Source organism: Necator americanus, chromosome III (genome assembly GCF_031761385.1).
Source record: "Necator americanus strain Aroian chromosome III, whole genome shotgun sequence".
Classification (NCBI taxonomy): domain Eukaryota; kingdom Metazoa; phylum Nematoda; class Chromadorea; order Rhabditida; family Ancylostomatidae; genus Necator; species Necator americanus.
In genome coordinates, this window is record NC_087373.1 from 274,167 (window position 1) to 296,081 (window position 21,915).

Consider the following 21,915-nt stretch of genomic DNA (forward strand, 5'->3'; position numbering starts at 1 on the left):
TGCAACTAGCGTTTCTGGACTTTGGAGCCGCGTTCGACTCTCCTCACCGAGGCCGTCTTCTCAACGTGCTCCGCGTTCGGCTCTCCTCACCGAGGCCGTCTTCTCAACGCGCTCCGCGTTGATGGAGTAACAGGAAAGTTCGTTTGCTTGCATGATGACATGAATCAACGAGCAACTGCTGCAGTTCGAACACCAGCGGGATGTACAACACCGTTTGATGTGGTAACTGGAGTAAGACAGGCGGCAGTGGCAGGACCCTTCATGTTCAATTTCGCCATCGACGACATGTACGAAACTTCAACACGTTCTGTTGTCAACCTTGTATCGAAGCTAGCTGCAGCCTATGGACTACGTCTACACCCTGATAAATGCAAACAGATGTGGATCTCTTCGAGAACTCGAACGGGAATCAGGGTGGACGGACAGCCGATAGAACTCGTCGATGAGTTCTGTTACCTGGGCTGTACGCTGAAGAACAACGGCAGCTACGAGAGAGATGTTCAGCAAAGATGCGCTAAGGCACTTCTGCATTTAACTCCTTGACGAAACGCCTGTGGTCGACCCCCACCACGAAGTCAAGCTGCGAGTCTACCTATCCGCAATTCGCCCTATTATGATGTACGGATCGGAGACTTGGGCAGCACCATCAACGGTTATGGAGAGGCTTGACTGCACGGAACGAAAGCTGCATAGACGGTTACTTGGCTACTTTTGGCCTAGGGTATGCTACAATGAAGATCTCTACGCAGAAATTGATGTGGTATACTGGCGGATGACACGTGGAAGACATCACCATCTTGCACCGCCATCGAAATTGGCTAAAGTAAATCGTCTGCGCTTCTTTGGTCATATATTAAGGGACCGGCAGATCGCCTTGTTCAACTAGTTCTGAGGAGTTTGCCGGGTTCAAGCTGGAAGAAGCCACCTGGCCGAAAACGAAGATGCGGTAATCGCGTCAAGCGATGAAATCAGATCGTCGATTAAGTCAAGTAAGTCACTCATAATAGAAAGGAATAATATTTCAATAAGGAAGACGAAAATTTCCATCACCATATTAAAGAGATCACTATGGTATAAAAGCATGCTTACAAATTATACCTCGTATTCTCCCCACTAAAACAAAAGCTGCCTCTGCGATAATTTACAGAAGACACATCGCACGGGACTCTACACATACACACTGCACATAACACACACCGCACAAGCCACGCTCTACACATATCCACCGCACATGCCACACTCTACACATACACGCCGCACATACCACACTTCATCAATACCACACGCCACACATGTCACACCCTCCACATACCCTATACCGCACATTCACGCCGCACATGCCACACCCCGTCCAAACCACACGCCGCACATGCAACACCCTCCAGTTACCCCATACCACACATTCACGCCGCACATGCAACACCCTCCAGCCAACACGCACATACCTCACTCCATCCCCATGCAACACATCAACCACACGCCGCACATGCAACACTCCATCCAAACCACACGCCGCACATGCAACACCCTCCAGTTACCCCATACCGCACATTCACGCCGCACATACCACACTCCATCCAAACCACACGCCTCACATGCAACACTCCATCCAAACCACACGCCGCACATGCCACACTCCATCCAAACCACACGCCGCACATGCAACACCCTCCAGTTACCACATACCGCACATTCACGCAGCACATACCACACTCCATCCAAACCACACGCCTCACATGCAACACCCTCCAGTTACCCCATACCACACATTCACGCCGCACATACCACACTCCATCCAAACCACACGCCTCACATGCAACACCCTCCAGTTACCCCATACCGCACATTCACGCCGCACATACCACACTCCATCCAAACCACACGCCGCACATGCAACACCCTCCAGTTACCCCATACCGCACATACCACACTCCATCCAAACCACACGCCGCAACATCCATCCAAACCACACCCGCACATGCAACACCCTCCAGTTACCACCACACACCGCACATACCACACTCCATCCATACCACACGCCCACATGCAACACCTCCCATCCAAACCACACCATCCAAACCACACGCCCCACAAGCAACACTCCAACCAATACCACACGCCGCACATGCAACACCCTCCAGTTACCCCACACCGCACATTCACACACCACACGCCTCACATACAACACTCCATCCAAACCACACGCCGCACATGCAACACCCTCCATCCAAATACCACACGCCGCACATGCAACACCACCATTACCATCCAAACCCACACGCCGCACATACCACACTCCATCCAAACCACACGCCGCACATGCAACACCCTCCAGTTACCCCATACCGCACATTCACACCGCACATACCACACTCCATCCAAACCACACGCCTCACATGCAACACTCCATCAATACCACACGCCGCACATGCAACACCCTCCAGTTACCCCATACCGCACATTCACGCCGCACATGCCACACTCCATCCAAACCACACGCCTCACATGCAACACTCCATCAATACCACACGCCGCACATGCAACACCCTCCAGTTACCCCATACCGCACATACCACACTCCATCCAAACCACACGCCGCACATGCAACACTCCATCCAAACCACACGCCGCACATGCAACACCCTCCAGTTACCCCATACCGCACAATCACGCCGCACATACCACACTCCATCCAAACCACACGCCGCACATGCAACACTCCATCCAAACCACACGCCGCACATGCCACACTCCATCCAAACCACACGCCGCACATACCACACTCCATCCAAACCACACGCCTCACATGCAACACCCTCCAGTTACCCCATACCGCACATTCACGCCGCACATACCTCACTCCATCCAAACCACACGCCTCACATGCAACACTCCATCAATACCACACGCTGCTCATGCAACACTCCATCCAAACCACACGCCTCACATGCAACACTCCATCAATACCACACGCCGCACATGCAACACTCCATCCAAACCACACGCCGCACATGCAACACTCCATCCAAACCACACGCCGCACATGCAACACCCTCCAGTTACCCCATACCGCACATTCACGCCGCACATACCACACTCCATCCAAACCACACGCCTCACATGCAACACCCTCCAGTTACCCCATACCGCACATTCACGCCGCACATACCACACTCCATCCAAACCACACGCCTCACATGCAACACTCCATCAATACCACACGCCGCACATACCACACTCCGTCCAAACCACACGCTTCACATGCAACACTCCATCGATACCACACGTCGCACATGCAACACCCTCCAGTTACCCCATACCGCACATTCACGCCGCACATACCACACTCCATCCAAACCACACGCCTCACATGCAACACTCCATCCAATACCACACGCCGCACATGCAACACTCCATCAACACCACACGCCGACAACCGCACATACCATCCAAACCACACGCTCACATGCAACACCCTCCAGTTACCCCATACCGCACATTCACGCCGCACATACCACACTCCATCCAAACCACACGCCTCACATGCAACACTCCATCAATACCACACCAAACGCCGCACATACCAGCAACACCTCCATCCAAACCACACGCCGCACATACCACACTCCATCCAAACTCCATCAAACAACACGCCGCACATGCAACAACTTCCAGTTACCCTACACCGCACATTCACGCCGCACATACCTCACACTCCATCCAAACCACACGCCTCACATGCAACACTCCTCCAATTACCCATACACACATTCACACAGCACATACCACACTCCATCCAAACCACACGCCGCACATGCAACACCCTCCAGTTACCCCATACCGCACATTCACGCAGCACATACCACACTCCATCCAAACCACACGCCGCACATGCAACACCCTCCATTACCAATCCAACCCACATCACGCCGCACATACCACACTCCATCCAAACCACACGCCGCACATGCAACACTCCATCAATACCACACGCCTCACATGCAACACCCTCCAGTTACCCCATACCGCACATTCACACAGCACATACCTCACTCCATCCAAACCACACGCCTCACATGCAACACCTTCCAGTTACCCCATACCGCACATTCACGCCGCACATACCACACTCCATCCAAACCACACGCCTCACATGCAACACCTTCCAGTTACCCATACCGCACATTCACGCCCCACATACCACACTCCATCCAAACCACACGCCTCACAAACAAACATGCAACACTCCATCAATACCACACGCCGCACATGCAACACCCTCCAGTTACCCCATACCGCACATTCACACAGCACATACCACACTCCATCCAAACCACACGCCTCACATGCAACACCCTCCATTACCAACACCACACATCACAACCACACTCCATCCAATAAACCACACGCCTCACATGCAACACTCCATCCAAACCACACATGCCGCACATACCACCTCCATCCAAACCACACGCCGCACATGCAACACCCTCCAATACCACCCATACCGCACATTCACACGCACATACCACACTCCATCCAATACCACACGCCGCACATGCAACACCCTCCAGTTACCCCATACCGCACATTCACACCGCACACTCCATCCAAACCACACGCCTCACATGCAACACTCCATCCAAACCACACGCCCCACATGCAACACCCTCCAGTTACCCCAATACCGCACATTCACGCCGCACATACCACACTCCATCCAAACCACACCACATCAACACCATCCAATACCACGCCACACATTACAACACACATAACTCCATCCAAACCACACGCCTCACATGCAACACTCCATCAATACCACACGCCGCACATGCAACACCCTCCAGTTACCCCATACCGCACATTCACGCCGCACATACCACACTCCATCCAAACCACACGCCTCACATGCAACACCCTCCAGTTACCCCATACCGCACATTCACACAGCATCCAAACCACACGCCCACATGCAACACCCTCCAGTTACCACATACCGCACATTCACACATCCAATCCAAACCACACGCCCACATGCAACACTCCATCCAATTACCACACACCGCACATCAACACCCCATCCAAACCACACGCCTCACACACGCAACACACTCCATCCAAACCACACGCCTCACATGCAACACCCTCCAGTTACCCCATACCGCACATTCACACAGCACATACCTCACTCCATCCAAACCACACGCCTCACATGCAACACCCTCCAGTTACCACATACCGCACATTCACACAGCACATACCTCACTCCATCCAAACCACACGCCTCACATGCAACACTCCATCCAAACCACACGCCGCACATTCCTCACTCCATCCAAACCACACGCCTCACATGCAACACCTTCCAGTTACCACATACCGCACAACGCCGCACATACCACACTCCATCCAAACCAACGCACATCACGCCGCACATACCACACTCCATCCAATACCACACGCCGCACATGCAAACCCATCCAAACCACACGCCCACATGCAACACCCCAGTTACCCCATACCGCACATTCACGCCGCACATACCACACTCGTTCCAAACCACACGCCTCACATGCAACACCTCCAGTCACCAATACCACACGCACATTCACCACAACGCACATACACTCCATCCAAACCACACGCCTCACATGCAACACTCCATCCAAACCACACGCCGCACATGCAACACTCCACCAATACCACACGCCGCACATGCAACACCCATCCAAACCACACTCACATCACATACCGCACATTCACACACCAACCACACATCAACACTCCATCCAAACCACACGCCCACATACAACTCCATCAACAAACCACACGCCGCACATGCAACACCCTCCAGTTACCACATACCGCACATTCACACAGCACATACCTCACTCCATCCAAACCACACGCTCACATGCAAACTCCATCCAAACCACACGCCGCACATGCAACACTCCATCCAAACCACAACCACACGCCTCACATGCAACACTCCATCCAAACCACACGCCGCGCATGCAACACCCTCTAGTTACCCCATACGGTACATAACACACTCCATCCAAACCACACGCCGCAAATGCAACACCTCCAGTTACCCATACCACACGCCCACAACACTCCATCCAAACCACACGCACATACAACACTCCATCCATACCACACGCCTCACATGCAACACTCCATCCAAACCACACGCCGCACATGCAACACCCTCCAGTTACCCCATACCGCACATTCACGCCGCACATACCACACTCCATCCAAACCACACGCCGCACATCCATCCAAACCACACGCCGCACATGCAACACTCCATCCAAACCACACGCCATAAACACACGCCACATGCAACACCCTCCAGTTACCCCATACCGCACATTCACGCCAACATACCACACTCCATCCAAACCACACGCCTCACATGCAACCACACCCCACATCAACACCTCCATAACCACATCACACAGCACACACACCCTCACATCAACACTCCATCCAAACCACACGCCCACATCAACACCAAACCACACCCTCACATCCATCCAAACCACACACGCCGCACATACCACACTCCATCCAAACCACACGCCGCACATGCAACACCCTCCAGTTACCCCATACCGCACATTCACGCCGCACATACCACACTCCATCCAAACCACACGCCTCACATGCAACACTCCATCCAAACCACACGCCGCACATGCAACACTCCATCCAAACCACACGCCGCACATACCACACTCCATCCAAACCACACGCCGCACATGCAACACCCTCCAGTTACCACATACCGCACATTCACGCCGCACATACCACACTCCAAACCACACATGCAACACCATCCAAACCACACGCCGCACATACCAACACTCCATCCAAACCACACGCCGCACATGCAACACTCCATCCAATACCACACGCCGCACATACCACACCCCATCCATACCACAGCACACATACCCCATCACATCAAACCACACGCCTCACATGCAACACCTTCCAGTTACCACATACCGCACATTCACACAGCACATACCTTACTCCATCCAAACCACACGCCTCACATGCAACACCTCCATTACCACATACCACATCAACACCACATACCCACCCATCCAAACCACACGCCGCACATGCAACACCTCCATCACACCACATACCACCACACGCACACTCCATCCAAACCACACGCCGCACATGCAACACCCTCCAGTTACCACATACCGCACATACCTCACTCCATCCAAACCACACGCCTCACATGCAACACTCCATCCAAACCACACGCCTCACATGCAACACTCCATCAATACCACACGCCGCACATGCAACACCCTCCAGTTACCACATACCGCACATTCACACAGCACATACCTCACTCCATCCAAACCACACGCCTCACATGCAACACCCTCCAGTTACCCCATACCGCACATTCACGCCGCACATCACCCATCCAAACCACTCCATCCAAACCACACGCTCCACATCAACACCACCCCACATACACCACACGCCACATGCAACACTCCACCAATACCACACGCCTCACATGCAACACCCTCCAGTTACCCCATACCGCACATTCACGCCGCACATACCACACTCCATCCAAACCACACGCCTCACATGCAACACCCTCCAGTTACCACATACCGCACATTCACGCCGCACTTACCCCACTCCATCCAAACAACACGCCTCACATGCAACACTCCATCCAAACTACACGCCGCACATACCACACTCCATCCACACCACACGCTGCACATGCCACACCCTCTAAATACCCCATACCGCACACACATTCATTTATTTATTCCATCATTCATAATAGAAACTTGAACTTGAAAACTTGGCGCGCATAGTCCTCTATCATTCCAGCACAATTTCTCGACATCTGTTTCAAATTTTCAATGGCTCCCTGACACATCTTCTTTCGTGTTTTTTTTTCACGGGAATAAAGAACCGCAAAGAAGATATCTAAGTAGGATGTCAAAAATGAAAATATACAGGATCGTAACAATCAGCTGTCAAATACTAACAAAACCTCGCAAAAAAGAAGATCGACCGTCTGGTGTTTTAAATGTGCAGACAGAACAGCCTTCGCTGTAAAAAAAAAACGCTATTCCGTCACTGTTATGTCTCATAGACATTAATCCACGGAGACAAGGGAACTTCTTAAGCATCTTCCACGGTATGAATACAAATGTATCGTAAGCGTTTGTCGATACCGTCTTTAATCTATCAGCGGTATCACCGGCTCCTCATTAAGAGAGAGGAAAAAGGATAATAATAACATTCAACTAAGGACAAACTTGAAGACCTCCAAGCCATCTATCGCAGATAACCATGTACACAAATCAAAAATAGGATTAGCAGAGCATGGATATGCTGGTACACTGCATCTCATACCACATTCATTCTCTCCAAACCTTAAGAGCTGCGGCCGTGCACTGCGCACGATCACTACCACTATCAAGAAAAAAAGAACCCACCGAAAGCTCCCAAATTCGCTTTTTCAGCTGGTCGGCCATAGTCGATGCGGTCGATCTTGACTTTTTCGTACCAGACGTACTGTTAGACAGCTGTTCGCTAGAATGAATGTGATTTTAATAAGGGAAGTGCGGAAACAAGTAGATCCATGAACGGATAAACAACACAAATTCATCCGCAAGAAACCACTGGTAGATCTTCGACCCATCCACGGAGAAGTCTCCTGGCAGAGGAACAAACATCCACCACATTGAACCTTAGTACGAAAATATCGATAACAACTCACATAGAGCGACAAGCACGACACGAATGTTGCAAAAGAACTGCCGCCAAAATAGGCGGGCACTATTGAACGCCACTTGATATCGACTGACTGGTTGGTCATGAGACAAAAGTGCTACTACGGTTTACAGTTACTAATTGCACATTGGTTAGTTTCTATGTCAAAATGATGCTTATGAAATAGAAGGAAGGTATAGGTCCATTTTTTGCGATTTATTTTAAGCCATGAACTGTGCGAACATCTAAACAGTGTTCTGTTACTGATTTCTATGCGATCTCCGCGATCTGCGCACTATCTCCGGTGTTTTGACTGACGACGTCGATCAGCGATTTTGTACAACTTCGGAATGTCTGATCCCGCTTCCCGCCATACGAATAGCAATTTACTGGGTCAACTACCTGCAAGGATCACCTATCCAACGTTCCTTCATCTTCGCTTAAAAACAGTGTACATTAACGCTTCGGTCAAGGCCGCACATTTTGCTCTACAATCGTTATCGATTATGAGAAGACACGAAACGAAAGTACGACGGAGAACCAATGTTATGGGGAAAAATACTTTGTTCTCGCCTAATATTAGGGGTGCGAATCAGATAAGAAGGAAACATTTCACTAGCAAATAAGCCATCTCGCATTTGCGGTTCCTTTTTTTATCGATGGAAGTACTAAATGATATGACTTAGCTGCTCACTTCCAGTAAGCTTGTTTTTAGAGAGTCACAACGTTAGAGTATTAGTATTAGTAGTAGTAGTAGTATCCAGCTCTATCTTCCTTTTCTTTTTAGCACCTTTATCCCACATACAGGGGATCCTCAAAGACCAATGCTTAGGTTTTAAGGCCTTGACTGATTCAACTATTCACTTTCAGTGATGAACTGTCTAACAATGAACTATCACCTTCTCAAATGGACGACCAATTTGGTAGTTAAGAACGGTTCTTGTGCTCTAAGAATGATTTATTGCGCTCTGAGCGCTGTTCGAGTACAGTCGATCAGAGCGGCGTTGGATGGCATCCCAAACCGCCTTTTCCTAAGATTTTTGACGAGTTTGCATAACAAAATACACGATACACGAGCTAGGCTGCCGCGAAATCTCGGTTTCAAACGCACATGCTCGAAGCAGTCGGTGTTTTTTACTTAACAGCGCGTAAGAACGTCGACATTTCCAGTAACAAGGCACGTTAAGAGTTGTCAATGGTCGACATCGGACTGGTTACATTCAAGAACATTGACTTGCCCCATTCGTAATTCATTTTTTTCATGACCTAAAGTGAGAAAAGATAATCAAGTGAAATGAACGTATATGAGAAGAGCGTGAATCAGGAGCGGAAAGTCTTGATTTATCTTCGGTTTCAACTCCACTATCCGAAAAAAAACAATGAAAATAAAGCCTTAGATAAGATTTTCCTCAAAAGAATCATAAATTAACGGAACTTCAAATCGTAACAATTTGGAGTTTAAGTAGTTCTTGATTAGTTTCCTTATAAGTAACATCCACGATAAGTTAACCTTCCTTCGAGACTCACCTTTGGCGCTTGGAGGCTATTCCCAGACGTTCAGAATTATGAACGTTGGAGGGAGAGAAAGGAACCGTCGAATACCGCACCACAACAGGATCGATATGGCGACTGCTTTCACTTCGAGCACCTTCGGTTTCTTATTGACGATGCTTTTGATCTACGCTCTACGCGTGCAATTTTATAGGGCGGTCATGAGCAGAACCTCGTAATGCGTATTTAAACAAAAAACAACAATTCTATGTGATTCGTTAAAGATACTTGGAAGTTTGCAAGGTAAACAAAGTTTTTCAAAATAATAGATGATCAGCTCCTTCACGGATAGCCTGCACCAGTGTTGCTCCTTTCCCAGCAATCCACATGATTCGGAGCGTGTTTTGATCACTGAAAACGTCAATGAACATCGATTCTTAGCAACGCTTCGACATGTTCTTGAAAGTTATGATTTCCTGAAGATTTTCGTACAAAAAACTCAGTATTTCTTCCCATATTTTATTACAAAAATGAAGTGATTAATGAATAGTCCGAGAATTGCTGTTATTGAATTGTTTATAGAGTTATTTGGACGCTTGTTTATTGTAGTCTGGTGTCACATTCTCTTTTCAAACGAATCAAAAAGTCTCGTCGTTGCTTCGCATTTTTTTTTAAATAAAAATCAAAATCTCTAATGTTAGTTGTCATTATTAACAAGATAGCAGAACAATCAAGGCTTTTCTGTTCCTCATACAGCTGCGAGCACTTAATTGTCTTCATGCAAAATTCTTAGAAGTGGTTTTCACCTTCTGTGCTGCTGTTATTCAGTTAGGGATAAGCTATCAGGAAGAACCGCGGTATTAAATAACAGTGTGAGGGTAACCTCATACTAATAAAATCTCGTCACTGCTTCGCATATCTTAAAAAATTAAGTGTTCTAATGTTAGTTGTTGTTAATAACAATTTATTAGAGCAACGAAGGCTCCTCTTTTTCTTATACAACTGCTAGCATTTAGTTTCCTTCATGAAAATTTCATAAAGGTGATTTCCAGCTTCTGATTCAGTTAAGCGATTGTAACAAGAGCTGGTGGTGGACTCGGCAGAACGTATGCACTGGAACTTGCTAAACGAGAATGCAAAGTTGTATTTATGTATCTAAATAGAAGCTGCTCAGATTTTTTTATGCAACATAAGCATCTATTTGTCAGCACTAAGATCTGCGAATGCGTCTATTTAAAGGCTAGCGCGAAATTTGCGGCAATTATTGACGACGGCGACGATATCAGAAAAATCGTAGATGCAATGATTACTAGATATTGATTTTCAATTGGAAGCATCATGTCACTAACATCATATCCGCTGCGGTTTTTTTCTGGTTTCACGTAAATCCCCTTACAACCTCAACTGAATAGCAGTTCGTGGGACGAAAAGATCTTCATAGTATGAGTGCTTGATCCCCAAAATTGGAAAAAAATTAACATATTTGTGATCAGCAAGTCATTTTGAAGATTTCGGTGCCTCACATTATATGTGAAATCGAGATTTTCGTTGTCTTCTGAAATTTACGAAAGTGCCCCACATTGAAAGTTGATAAGAAAAAGATGTACATTCTCAGCTGTAGAAAACATAAAGGAGACGTGCACGGCGTTTGATCAATCCCTAAAGAGATGCACCTGCGCGTTCTTGGATACCGAGGTTTATGAACGCGCGTGCAGCCTTTGAATGGCAAGTCTGGAACTAATTTATCGACCTCAAGAGAATAAAAGGGTTGGTTAGGAGTGGCCAGTTTCGAACCAACGATCGATTGCAGTCACAGCGGAATCTCTTACTGACTGCGCTACACCCACTCTGCAGAAAAAATACCAGGAGAATTCCTCTGCGAACTTTTTGTCATTTGCGACACTTCAAACTTCAAGCTTCCATTTCAAAGATGTTTGGTTCAGCTACTATCAAACTTACAACATTGTTCTATTTCATTATTTGTTCAATCTTTAATTAACTGCAGCAATGATTTACAAAGAATGTCTAATTTTCACGATCTAGCGCTTGCTTAGAACACTTTTATTTACAAGACTTAGTTTGTTTACTTACATTAGGCGACAGCTGGCCGTGGAGCGGCCAAATTGGAGAATGTTTCGATATTATTAAATCTTTTTCATGAAAACGTGATTTCCACAGCCTGCAGAAATAATTTTTGTATTCGATATAGCCAACTTTTCCCTGCAGAGAAACAATCTTCTGAACGATATTAAAATCAAGACGATTTGCGAGATCCACAACTTCTCACGTTCAAAATGATCAAATTATCCCCACCGTTCAGTAGTATTCAAATATAATGGTGTTTCCGTGGCATGGAATCGCCTAGAGGAGGTGTGAGATGGCCACGCCAGGACCGCGATAGCCACAGCACGCCTGTCATGTAGGAGGGTGGAATTAGGGGGGAAATTTTAGACAGTCGATTTGAATTCAACATCATTCGGAAATTTGTCAGTTTGTAAGAAAACCTGTCATTTTAAATACGGAAAAAGATCGTGGAGGCTGCGGAAATCATGTCTCTACCCAAACAATCGAAAATTTTCTCCAATTCCGTTGCTGCAGAACCATGACCAGCTGTCATAGCACCTGGTCACAATACTTAAACATTCACTGTAGGCCGTTGACAGCTTTCCAAAGATTGGAACAAATAACGAAATACAGCAAAATTGTAAATTTGACATTGAGAAAACCAAACGCTTTCCCTTAATAAAAACTTACAATTTGGACTGTTGCTAAGAACAAACAGTTCTCTGAGGACTTCCTCGAGTAATTTTTCCACAGCTAAGAATGTTACACCTTTTCATTAACTTTCAATGCAGCACTTTCGCCGATTTTCGAAGGCAACTAGGATCTCGAATTTACACATGATAGGGGATACCAAGTGACGAAATGATCTTCTCATTTTGATGCAAAAATGATAAACATTTTCAGGCCACCATTCGACAAAACCCAATTCTGGAAGCATGTTTGAAATCGGGGACTTCTGTGCTATCGACAGATGGCTTCAAACTCTGTTTTGCCCAAGGATTTCGACAGATCAATCCATCTGAATCTTTGGGACAGAAGTTAACACAATCGTTAAAAGCGGCTACCTTGATGAAGTGGAGACAGTCATGGAAGGCAGTACCGAACAGGCATCGATTTTCGTAAATGCACGGGTCGTACAATGGGGAAAAGACAAAGAAGATATATGAAAGGTGCACTAGCTCATATATCTGTCGTTCAGAGAAATCTCAAAGAACAAGAAATAAAAATCCTAATGAAATAAATTATTGGCGAAGATCTCTGCTGGTTACAAACCAACTATCTCACCTTGAGATTGTGAAAGATAACTATAAAGTCCTTAATCCAGCGAAAAGTAGTAGCAACAAAACCTCTACTCTTAAAGACAGGTTATTAATGTTGTCTAATCTCGCACATAAACGTAGGAAAATTTTCAACTATTTAAGAAAAAATCTATTTGAAGTAGTGTTGCAAATGGTTCGGTTGTTTCCTCACCTTTCATACCCTTCTAATGAGAGTCAGCGCTGAACATAGATTGCACTTTTTTGAACAAGAAGATGAATAAATTAATGAAACATCCCATTTTCATTCCTACAAGAACCTCAAAAAAGATCCGCTAATATAATTAGTTTAATACAATTAGGCAGTTTACAATTTCGGCCCCCTGCAGGTGAAGCTTCCACGCAAGTGATGTTGCGCCGCTGCGGCAGAGACTCAAAGCTGGTGTAGCTAAGTTGTTGCAGACGCATAGTGTAGTGTGCACCGTTGCGACAGAGGCTAAAAGCTGGTGTTGCTGTGTCGTTGCCCACGGCTTCCGCTAACAACCAGTCAGATTTGACGTTGCGCCAGGGCTGGTGTTGCTCTGTTGTTGTTCACCACTTTCACTACCAACTTGTGCATTTGCGCCGTTGCGGCAAAGAGCAAAAGTTAGTGTTACTATACCGTTGCGCACGGATCTCGCCAACAACTAGTGAAGTTGCGACGTTACGGTAGAGACTCAAAGCTGGTGTTGCCACGCCGTTGCGTGCAGCCTTCACTGACAGCTACTGTTGTATGCGTCATTGTGGCAGAAGCTGAACAGATAGCCTTGATAGTTCATTAAATTAGGAAAAGCGACAGAGAAGAGGAGGTAAGAAGCACGCTACTTAGATGCACGGTATCACGAAATTGACGTACTACGGAAACTCAGGAAAAACGCAGAATTCGTTCGCGTTTCACAACATCCGTACCGAAGCTCCAAATCAGAGCCCATAAAAATAACACTTTGAATCCATACAGTGGGAGAAAACGCAAATGAAGAGGGTTAGATTATCGCTAACAAACATTGCATTCGCTATCATCGGTAGAAACAAGACCAGAGCTTTCCGGTGTTGGGAGCAAGATATCGATCCGTTAAGAGTTGTCAATGGTTGGTCGACATCAGACTCGTTACATTCAAGAACATTGCCTTGCCCCATTCGTAATTCATTTTTTTCACGACCAAAAGTGAGAAAAGATAATCAAATGAAATGAACGTATATGAGAAGAGCGTGAATCAGGAACGGAAAGTTTTGATTTATCCTCGATTTTAACTCCACCGTCCGAAAAAAAAACCATCAAAATGGAACTTTAGATAAGAAAATGCGCCTCAAAATAATCATAAATTAACGGAACTTCAAATGGTAACAAATTGGAGTTTAACTACTTTTCGATTAGTTTCCTTGTAAGTAACATCCACGAAAAGTTAACCTTCCTTCGAGACTCACCTTTGGCACTTGGAGGCTATTCCCAGGCGTTCAGGATTATGAACGTTGGAGGTAGAGAAAGAAACCGTCGAAAACCGCACCACAACAGGATCGATATGGCGACTGCTTTCCCTTCGAGTACCTTCGGTTTCTTATTGACGATGCTTTTGATCTACGCTCTACGCGTGCAATTTTATAGAGAAGTCATGAGCAGAACCTCGTAATGCGTATTTAAACAAAAAAACAACAATTCCATGTCATTAGCTAAAGATACTTGGAAGCTTGCAAGGTAAACAAAGTTTTTCAAAATAATAAAAGATCAGCTTCTTCACGGATAGCCTGCACCAGTGTTGCTCCTTTCCCAGCAATCCACATGATTCGGAGCGTGTTTTGATCACTGAAAACGTCAATGAACATCGATTCTTAGCGACACCTCGACATGTTCTTGAAAGATATGATTTCCTGAAGATTTTTATACAAAAGACTCAGAATTTCTTCCCATATTTTACTACAAAAATGAAGTGATTAATGAATAGTCCGAGAATTGCTGTTACTGAATTGTTTATAGAGTAATTTGAACGCTTGTCTATTGTAGTCTGATGTTCCATTCTGAAACGGATAGAATCCCCCTTTATAACAGCAAGGCACAACATTATAGCCTTATACCTTATTCTAAGTTCATAATTTTTTCTTGTCTAATGAAATCTCGTCACTGCTTCGCATATCTTTAAAAATTAAATGTTCTAATGTTAGTTGTTGTTAATAACAATTTATTAGAGCAATCAAGGCTTCTCTTTTTCTTATACAATTGCTAGCATTTAGTTGCCTTCATGAAAATTTCATAAAGGTGATTTTCAGCTTCTGATTTAGTTTAGCGATTGTGACAAGAGCTGGTGGTGGACTCGGCAGAACGTATGCACTGGAACTTGCTAAACGAGAAAGTAAAGTTGTAGGTATGTATCTAAATAGAAGTAAAAAGCCTCGTCATTGCTTCGCATTTTTTTAAAATAAGAATCAAAATCTCTAATGTTAGTTGTCGTAATTAACAAGATAGTAGAACAATCAAGGCTTTTCTATTTCTCATACAGCTGCGAGCACTTAATTGTCTTCATGCAGAATTCTCAGAAGTGGTTTTCACCTTCTTTGCTGCTGTTATTCAGTTTAGGATAAGCTATCAAGAAGAACCGCGGTTTTAAATAACAGTGTGAGGGTAACCTCATACTGAAGCTTCTTGCCCTCAAATGCGCTTGTTCTCTTCAAGATCTACTTTCAAACATAGATGCTAGATGACTTCTTTGCCCTTTTCTTCGTCTTGTTTCTAGCTTATCTGACTTCCTTTTCTCGGCCAATTTCTAAAGACCTTCAATTTGAAAAATGTTGAAAAAATTTTTATTTTGACCTGATTTTTGAAAATGTAAGAGCATGGCACTTCGTTTTGATGGAAGAGTAGCGATTGTGACAGGAGCTGGTGGTGGGCTCGGCAGAAAGCATGCCTTGGAGCTTGCTAAACAAGAATGCAAAGTTGTATCACGAAAATACTCCATAATAATGCAAAACACATTACCGGTGAGGTGCCGAACTATCGCCATGCGTCTGATAGGCGAGCATTCTACCGCTGGACGACTGCCCAGAGTTATGCTTTCATGCATGCTGGCTTTGATAAGGCAAGTTAGTTTCTCTCATATGTTAGTGAGGGTAAACAAACTTTTACGTGAACGTATACTTCCAAATTTGCAAATTATCATGGTGTATAATAACGGACTTTTTCTGTCACGTGTGCACATCTGCGTATGTGTGATTTTATGTCAAGAAATTCCAAAAAGAGAGAGAGACGAATATTATGGTGTAGGTTTGGTGCGCTTTCGACCGTGTCCCACATGAGCTGTTATGGATGTCCATGAGGTCGCATAGAGTACCAGAAGAATATGTGCGGTGGACTAAGCTACTTTATGCGAAGCCTACCAGCGTTGTACGATTTGCTGCTGGAACAAGCAGGCCATTCCCTGTACAAGTAGGGGTTCATCAGGGTTCATCCCTCTCACCTCTGCTGTTCATACTGTGCATGGACACGATAACGAAGGAAATCCAGAAGCAGCATCCGTGGACTCTACTCTTTGCCGACGATGTCATGCTCGCGGCGGAGTCTCGAGATGATCTTCAGAAACAAGTACAGTCTTGGAAGGATCAACTGCAGCAATATGGATTGCGCCTCAACACATCAAAAACTGAGTACATGGAGTGCGGACCAAGGATAGAGGATGGTTCAATTCGTGTCGATGGCACCGAATTAAACAAGGTGAACTGTTTCAAGTACCTTGGATCCAAAGTGACTTCCACAGGCGACATTGATCAAGAAGGTTCGAGCACGTGTTAATGCTGCATGGATGAAGTGGAAAATGGCAACAGAGGTACTGTGCGACAAGAAAGTCCCTGTTCGACTGAAGTCGAAGATCTACAGGACGGTTGTGCGTCCTGTTGCGAGTGCTGGCCGACGACGAAAGCCTTGGAAAGAGTACTGCACGCTATGGAAATGCGGATGTTAAGGTGGACAATAGGTGTAACGCTAAAAGAGAAAGTATCCAACGACACTGTGCGCTCCATCTTCGGCGTCGTCCCGATAACTGAGAAGATGAAGGAGGCCCGACTGAGATGGTTCGGTCACGTCTTGCGGCGAGAGGAAGATTCTGTGGCCCAAACCGCACTGAAGCTCGACGTTTCAGGAGTGAGGCCGCGTGGGAGGCCAAAGATTCGCTGGTTAGACCGTGTGAAGCTGGATATGATAGATGCACATTTGTGTACGGCTGATGCAATGGATAGAACCAAATGGAAGACAAGAAGCAGAAAAGCGGACCCTGCAACAATGCGGGACAAACGCTAGGAAGAAAAGAAGAAGAAGAAGAGGTTTGGTGCGCTGGAACCTCGACGCGGTAAAAGTAGGTGAGACGGGCGCTATGACGTCGAATTCGTACCCCGAAGCCAGACAGCTGTAAAATGAGGTGGGACGGGTCCCACGGGGTTGAAATGGTGTGTCGGTGCCAGAAAGCTATAGAGTGCGGAGAGACGGGTTCCACTGCATCGGGTTGGTGCGCGGGAGTCCCATCGCGGTAGAATGGGTTTCTATGGCTCCTTCACATGTCTATTTCCCAGCATGTCTCCATGATGCTGCTAACATCCTTTCTTCAAAAAGAGGAAATACACGTGCGCACGGCTGCTTAAATACAATACATAGTACCCAACAGTTTACGCGATCTGACGTAGAACGTTATTTTTATCACTACGATAGTGACATTCCATGTTAGCACATCATTCCTTGCTTGTTGAGAAAACGGAGGAAACTCATACTTCGAATAATGTTTCCAAATTGTGGAGGTTTGGGAGAAACATAGATGTAAAATTAAGCTGGATTGCTCTCCGAGTATAGAACTGAGCGTTTACGGAAAAACCATCTAAACTTTCATCTATGCTTAAATTTTCGGGTAAAAAAATTGAAAAAAGCGTTGAGAGAAAAAACAATAATAGTATCCCAAAAAATGTCGCTACTGTTATTTCTGTTATTTTTTATTGATCGGTGAAGGCGAGCGAAGCGAACACCAAAATAAGCCTGAAATCCAGCTTTAGCCGGACGTTCAGGCTGGTATAACTATATAGGTGCAGGTATCTAAACAGAAACTGCTCAGATGTTTTCTTCTGAAATTGCTTTTTCGTTTGCGCTTACGCCTTTCTGGAACAAAAAGCTGGTTCCTATGCATTTTTGAAATTCCTTGTTCTCTATTTATCGACTTCTTATTTTGTTGCTATTAAACACCCAAAAGAGTGCTTTTAGACAAGTTATTTTCCACCAGTATTTTTTCCTTTTTTTATTTCATTGAGTTCTGAGTCATTGGCACAAAGAACATTTCAGCAGTCCCCAAATATGCTCAATTATTGCCTATCTTGTATTTTTTTCCACTTCTTAAACTGAATGTGAGCACATCCCTCGGTACAATTCGGAGCTATGAAATAAATCGGCAGCGTAGTCTTATCAACCAAGGATCAATGTCATGCCAGTCTAATAAAATGAAGCGTGCTTAACGTGGTTTCCTTGTAATCAACACAGTTTCGAATCAAAAGATACCACTTGATTTTTTACAAAAAAAGAATTGCAAGTGTTCTTACTGAATCAAATTTAATATCACCAACGTAGCCATAAGAGTTGATTTTCTTGTCAATGACCTTGGAGGAAATGTACATGGGACCTCAACACTTACGTCAATGGCAGATAAAGTAAAATAAGCTTAGAAATCTTAGGAGATTTTCACTATGAGTAGTTATTTTGAGGTTGTCGATGAGATCAAAACTGCTGGTGGCTAACTACGACAGTGTAGAATTCGGCAAAAAGATTGTAAAAACTGCCATTCATGCTTTTGGCTAGTCGGTGGGTAAAGTAATAAATTTGTGGATCATTGGGACGAAATAGTTTACAGATATTGTAATCAGTAATGTTGGAATTCTTCGTGATGTTTCGCTTGTGAAAATGACGGATCTCGACTGGGGTGAGGGGACGTTCCTCGTCAATGAAGAGCAATGAATTGTAACCTTATCCACTTCCAGACTTAATTTTCAAAGTTCACGTGAAAGGAGCTTATACCAAGACGAAAGCAGCTTGGCCGTATATGAGGAAGTGGAACTACGGAAGAATTATTGTGACGTCATCAATTGCGGGCCATCTATGGAAACTTCGGTAAAACGAATTACGCAGCTGCTGAGTTTAACCAAGTAGAATCTCGCGTTGTCTGTGGTTGTGATCATGGATCATTTGTCCAGGGTCCGTAGCAATCCTTTAGCTAAATAAGACACAAACGGTCATCGTCGAGTCAGTTTTTGAAAAGTAGTGATCCGAAATGAAACGTTTCAAGGAACTAAGGATCCTTCTTACAATCTTCTACCTGCTTATTCCGCAAAAAAAAAGTTTCCAACTACAAGATCCAACGAAGCAATGAGGGTTTGGATTTTTTTCAAAGGAAATTACTGAATTGAGCTACCGAACAGAGAAAAAAATGAAGCGAAATACTCTCCTTTTTTGCCCCCTTCTCTTTAATTTTGCCTTGATACTTTAATCTCCAATGGTTACCGATACGTCGCCAGCTAATTGCTTTCTGCATCTTGTTCATTGACGCTATTTCTTCAAAACATTGAGAACTCAACTCTCAGATGATGCTTAATGTATCTTCAGGGTAAATTCTGCAAACTAATTCTCCTGACAGCGGCATCAACCAGGCAGTAAGCTTTACCCCTAGGCTAAAGTAATAAGTTAAATTACCTGTCTAGAAAATTATTCTTCCCAGTTATTTGCTTCACCTTCCCCTCAACAAGGGTTACTACGAGCACACGATATTGAAAGCTTGGTACTAAAAATAGTAATATTCTAGCGAAGATACTAGTTTGTATAGATGATTACGTCAGTTTTCAAGCAAAGTCTGCCCTTGTTGGATTTTCTAATTCCCTAGCTCAAGATAGAGCAAAATACAATATAGTTGTAAACATAATAATCTCAACAGCCAAATCTCGCCTAACTCAAAAAGCACTTCCAGAGGTGCGTTTCTCACCAGTGAAAGCCAGCAGTGTTGAGTGCTAATTTTCGGTCCATTATCGAGGTTTTGAAGCCAGAATATGTTACTCCTGTGGTTGGATACCTTTGCTATGGGTCCTTCAACAAGAGCGGCAATGTTTCGAAGCCGTCAGGGCGGTATGGAACACGTGTTTTCACCGATCTCATAGAATATTTATTTTAGCATTTTTTAGTGACTACTTGTACTATCGATCAGCTGGAAAGGTTGTTCGTAATGCGAAGGCTGAACATGGTAAGAACGTCACCATTCATTCGAATTCCTTTCAGACAAACCCATTATTTTCAGTTCGAGATAACTGGAGCCAAATCACCAATATGTAGAACGTCCAGCATTTCGATAACATGAAAAATTCTGATGAGAGAACTAATGGGGATTATGATATTGAGGAAAATGGAGTGAGGTCAAGGATCAGCTAAAAGTCGATGCTTGATGAGTTGGTACAATTCCAGTCAGATAGCTGCAACGTCCAACAAAGTTTTTTCTTCCAATCCAGCGATTTCAGCAAGACCGTTCAGCTGTGAAAAACATAAAAACAATTATTCTATATATTTTGACCGATGGAACGAAAGAGATTGGGAAGTTCAGTGAGTTCATATGTGTAGTTCATAAATTGTAGGGTTTCAGAAGCAGTCAAAACACAAATTTAGCACTCGACTTCAAGGGCTCCTCCATCGGATTAAGGTTATGTTAAAAAAAATGGAAAGAGGCCTACAGTTACTGTGACGGTGTCCGGCGATGACTTCTTCAATGTAGCTAATGAAAAGCCGAACTCACCGAAGGTGATGCAATCAATATCATCAATAGAAGAAAATATTATTGCATATCAGATCAAAAACGAAGAAATATGAATTTAGGCATTCATGAGTGGAAAACTCAAGGTGAGAGGAAATGTGATGCTTCTACAAAAATTACGGACAATTCTGGAAAAGAAGAGGAAGTCGAAGCTCCAGTTGTTGACGCTTCTGATTCGTTAATTATTTCTAATCGAGATAATAACAATAAATTGACATAACTTTGTACTAACTGGACACTATATACACATCAGTAATCTGGTAAGCTTCTATTCCGTTACTGATTTGAATTAGGGACGAATCCGCTGTCCATTTTGGCGGACAATTTCTAACAAACATGTACTGATTTTATTACTATTGGCAGAGCAAGTGAAAGTTTCGTGTTATGCAATTTTTTAGTATACGCGAGGAATGCGAGCGTATACAATAAAATCGTCGGGTTAAACGGATGTTTATTTGCCTCAATCGTTTTTTTGG

The 21,915-nt window shown here is 44.9% G+C and overlaps 7 protein-coding genes across 9 annotated transcripts; 4 read left to right on the forward strand and 3 right to left on the reverse strand.

Annotated features, from left to right (window-relative positions):
- Positions 1-159: 159 nt before the first annotated feature.
- On the forward strand, positions 160-543 carry RB195_008158 (uncharacterized protein; the record flags this gene model as incomplete). The annotated part of the gene is made up of 1 exon (XM_064194542.1): positions 160-543. One exon carries the CDS (start codon positions 160-162, stop codon positions 541-543), a length of 384 nt encoding a protein of 127 aa, XP_064045687.1.
- Positions 544-613: 70 nt separating this feature from the next.
- RB195_008159 (uncharacterized protein) lies at positions 614-886 on the forward strand (the record flags this gene model as incomplete). The annotated part of the gene is made up of 1 exon (XM_064194543.1): positions 614-886. One exon carries the CDS (start codon positions 614-616, stop codon positions 884-886), a length of 273 nt encoding a protein of 90 aa, XP_064045688.1.
- Positions 887-5,372: 4,486 nt separating this feature from the next.
- RB195_008160 (uncharacterized protein) lies at positions 5,373-5,720 on the reverse strand (the record flags this gene model as incomplete). Its single annotated transcript, XM_064194544.1, has 1 exon — positions 5,373-5,720. One exon carries the CDS (start codon positions 5,718-5,720, stop codon positions 5,373-5,375), a length of 348 nt encoding a protein of 115 aa, XP_064045689.1.
- Positions 5,721-5,891: 171 nt separating this feature from the next.
- RB195_008161 (uncharacterized protein) lies at positions 5,892-6,953 on the reverse strand (the record flags this gene model as incomplete). Of its 2 annotated transcripts, none has more annotated exons than XM_064194545.1 (1): positions 5,892-6,953. In XM_064194545.1, one exon carries the CDS (start codon positions 6,951-6,953, stop codon positions 5,892-5,894), a length of 1,062 nt encoding a protein of 353 aa, XP_064045690.1. The 2 variants fall into 2 exon arrangements, with proteins under 2 accessions (XP_064045690.1, XP_064045691.1); XM_064194546.1 differs by having other exon boundaries at positions 5,892-6,548.
- An 8,388-nt stretch (positions 6,954-15,341) lies between these two features.
- On the reverse strand, positions 15,342-16,646 carry RB195_008162 (uncharacterized protein; the record flags this gene model as incomplete). The annotated part of the gene is made up of 3 exons (XM_064194547.1): positions 15,342-15,435; positions 16,438-16,542; positions 16,603-16,646. The coding sequence occupies 3 exons, from the start codon at positions 16,644-16,646 to the stop codon at positions 15,342-15,344; spliced, it is 243 nt and encodes an 80-aa protein (XP_064045692.1).
- Positions 16,461-17,916, forward strand: RB195_008163 (uncharacterized protein; the record flags this gene model as incomplete). Of its 2 annotated transcripts, XM_064194549.1 has the most annotated exons (3): positions 16,461-16,604; positions 16,888-17,395; positions 17,483-17,916. In XM_064194549.1, 3 exons carry the CDS (start codon positions 16,461-16,463, stop codon positions 17,914-17,916), a joined length of 1,086 nt encoding a protein of 361 aa, XP_064045693.1. The 2 variants fall into 2 exon arrangements, with proteins under 2 accessions (XP_064045693.1, XP_064045694.1); XM_064194548.1 differs by lacking the exons at positions 16,461-16,604; positions 17,483-17,916 and having other exon boundaries at positions 16,930-17,412.
- RB195_008164 (uncharacterized protein) lies at positions 17,563-17,916 on the forward strand (the record flags this gene model as incomplete). The annotated part of the gene is made up of 1 exon (XM_064194550.1): positions 17,563-17,916. The coding sequence occupies one exon, from the start codon at positions 17,563-17,565 to the stop codon at positions 17,914-17,916; it is 354 nt and encodes a 117-aa protein (XP_064045695.1).
- Positions 17,917-21,915: the final 3,999 nt, after the last annotated feature.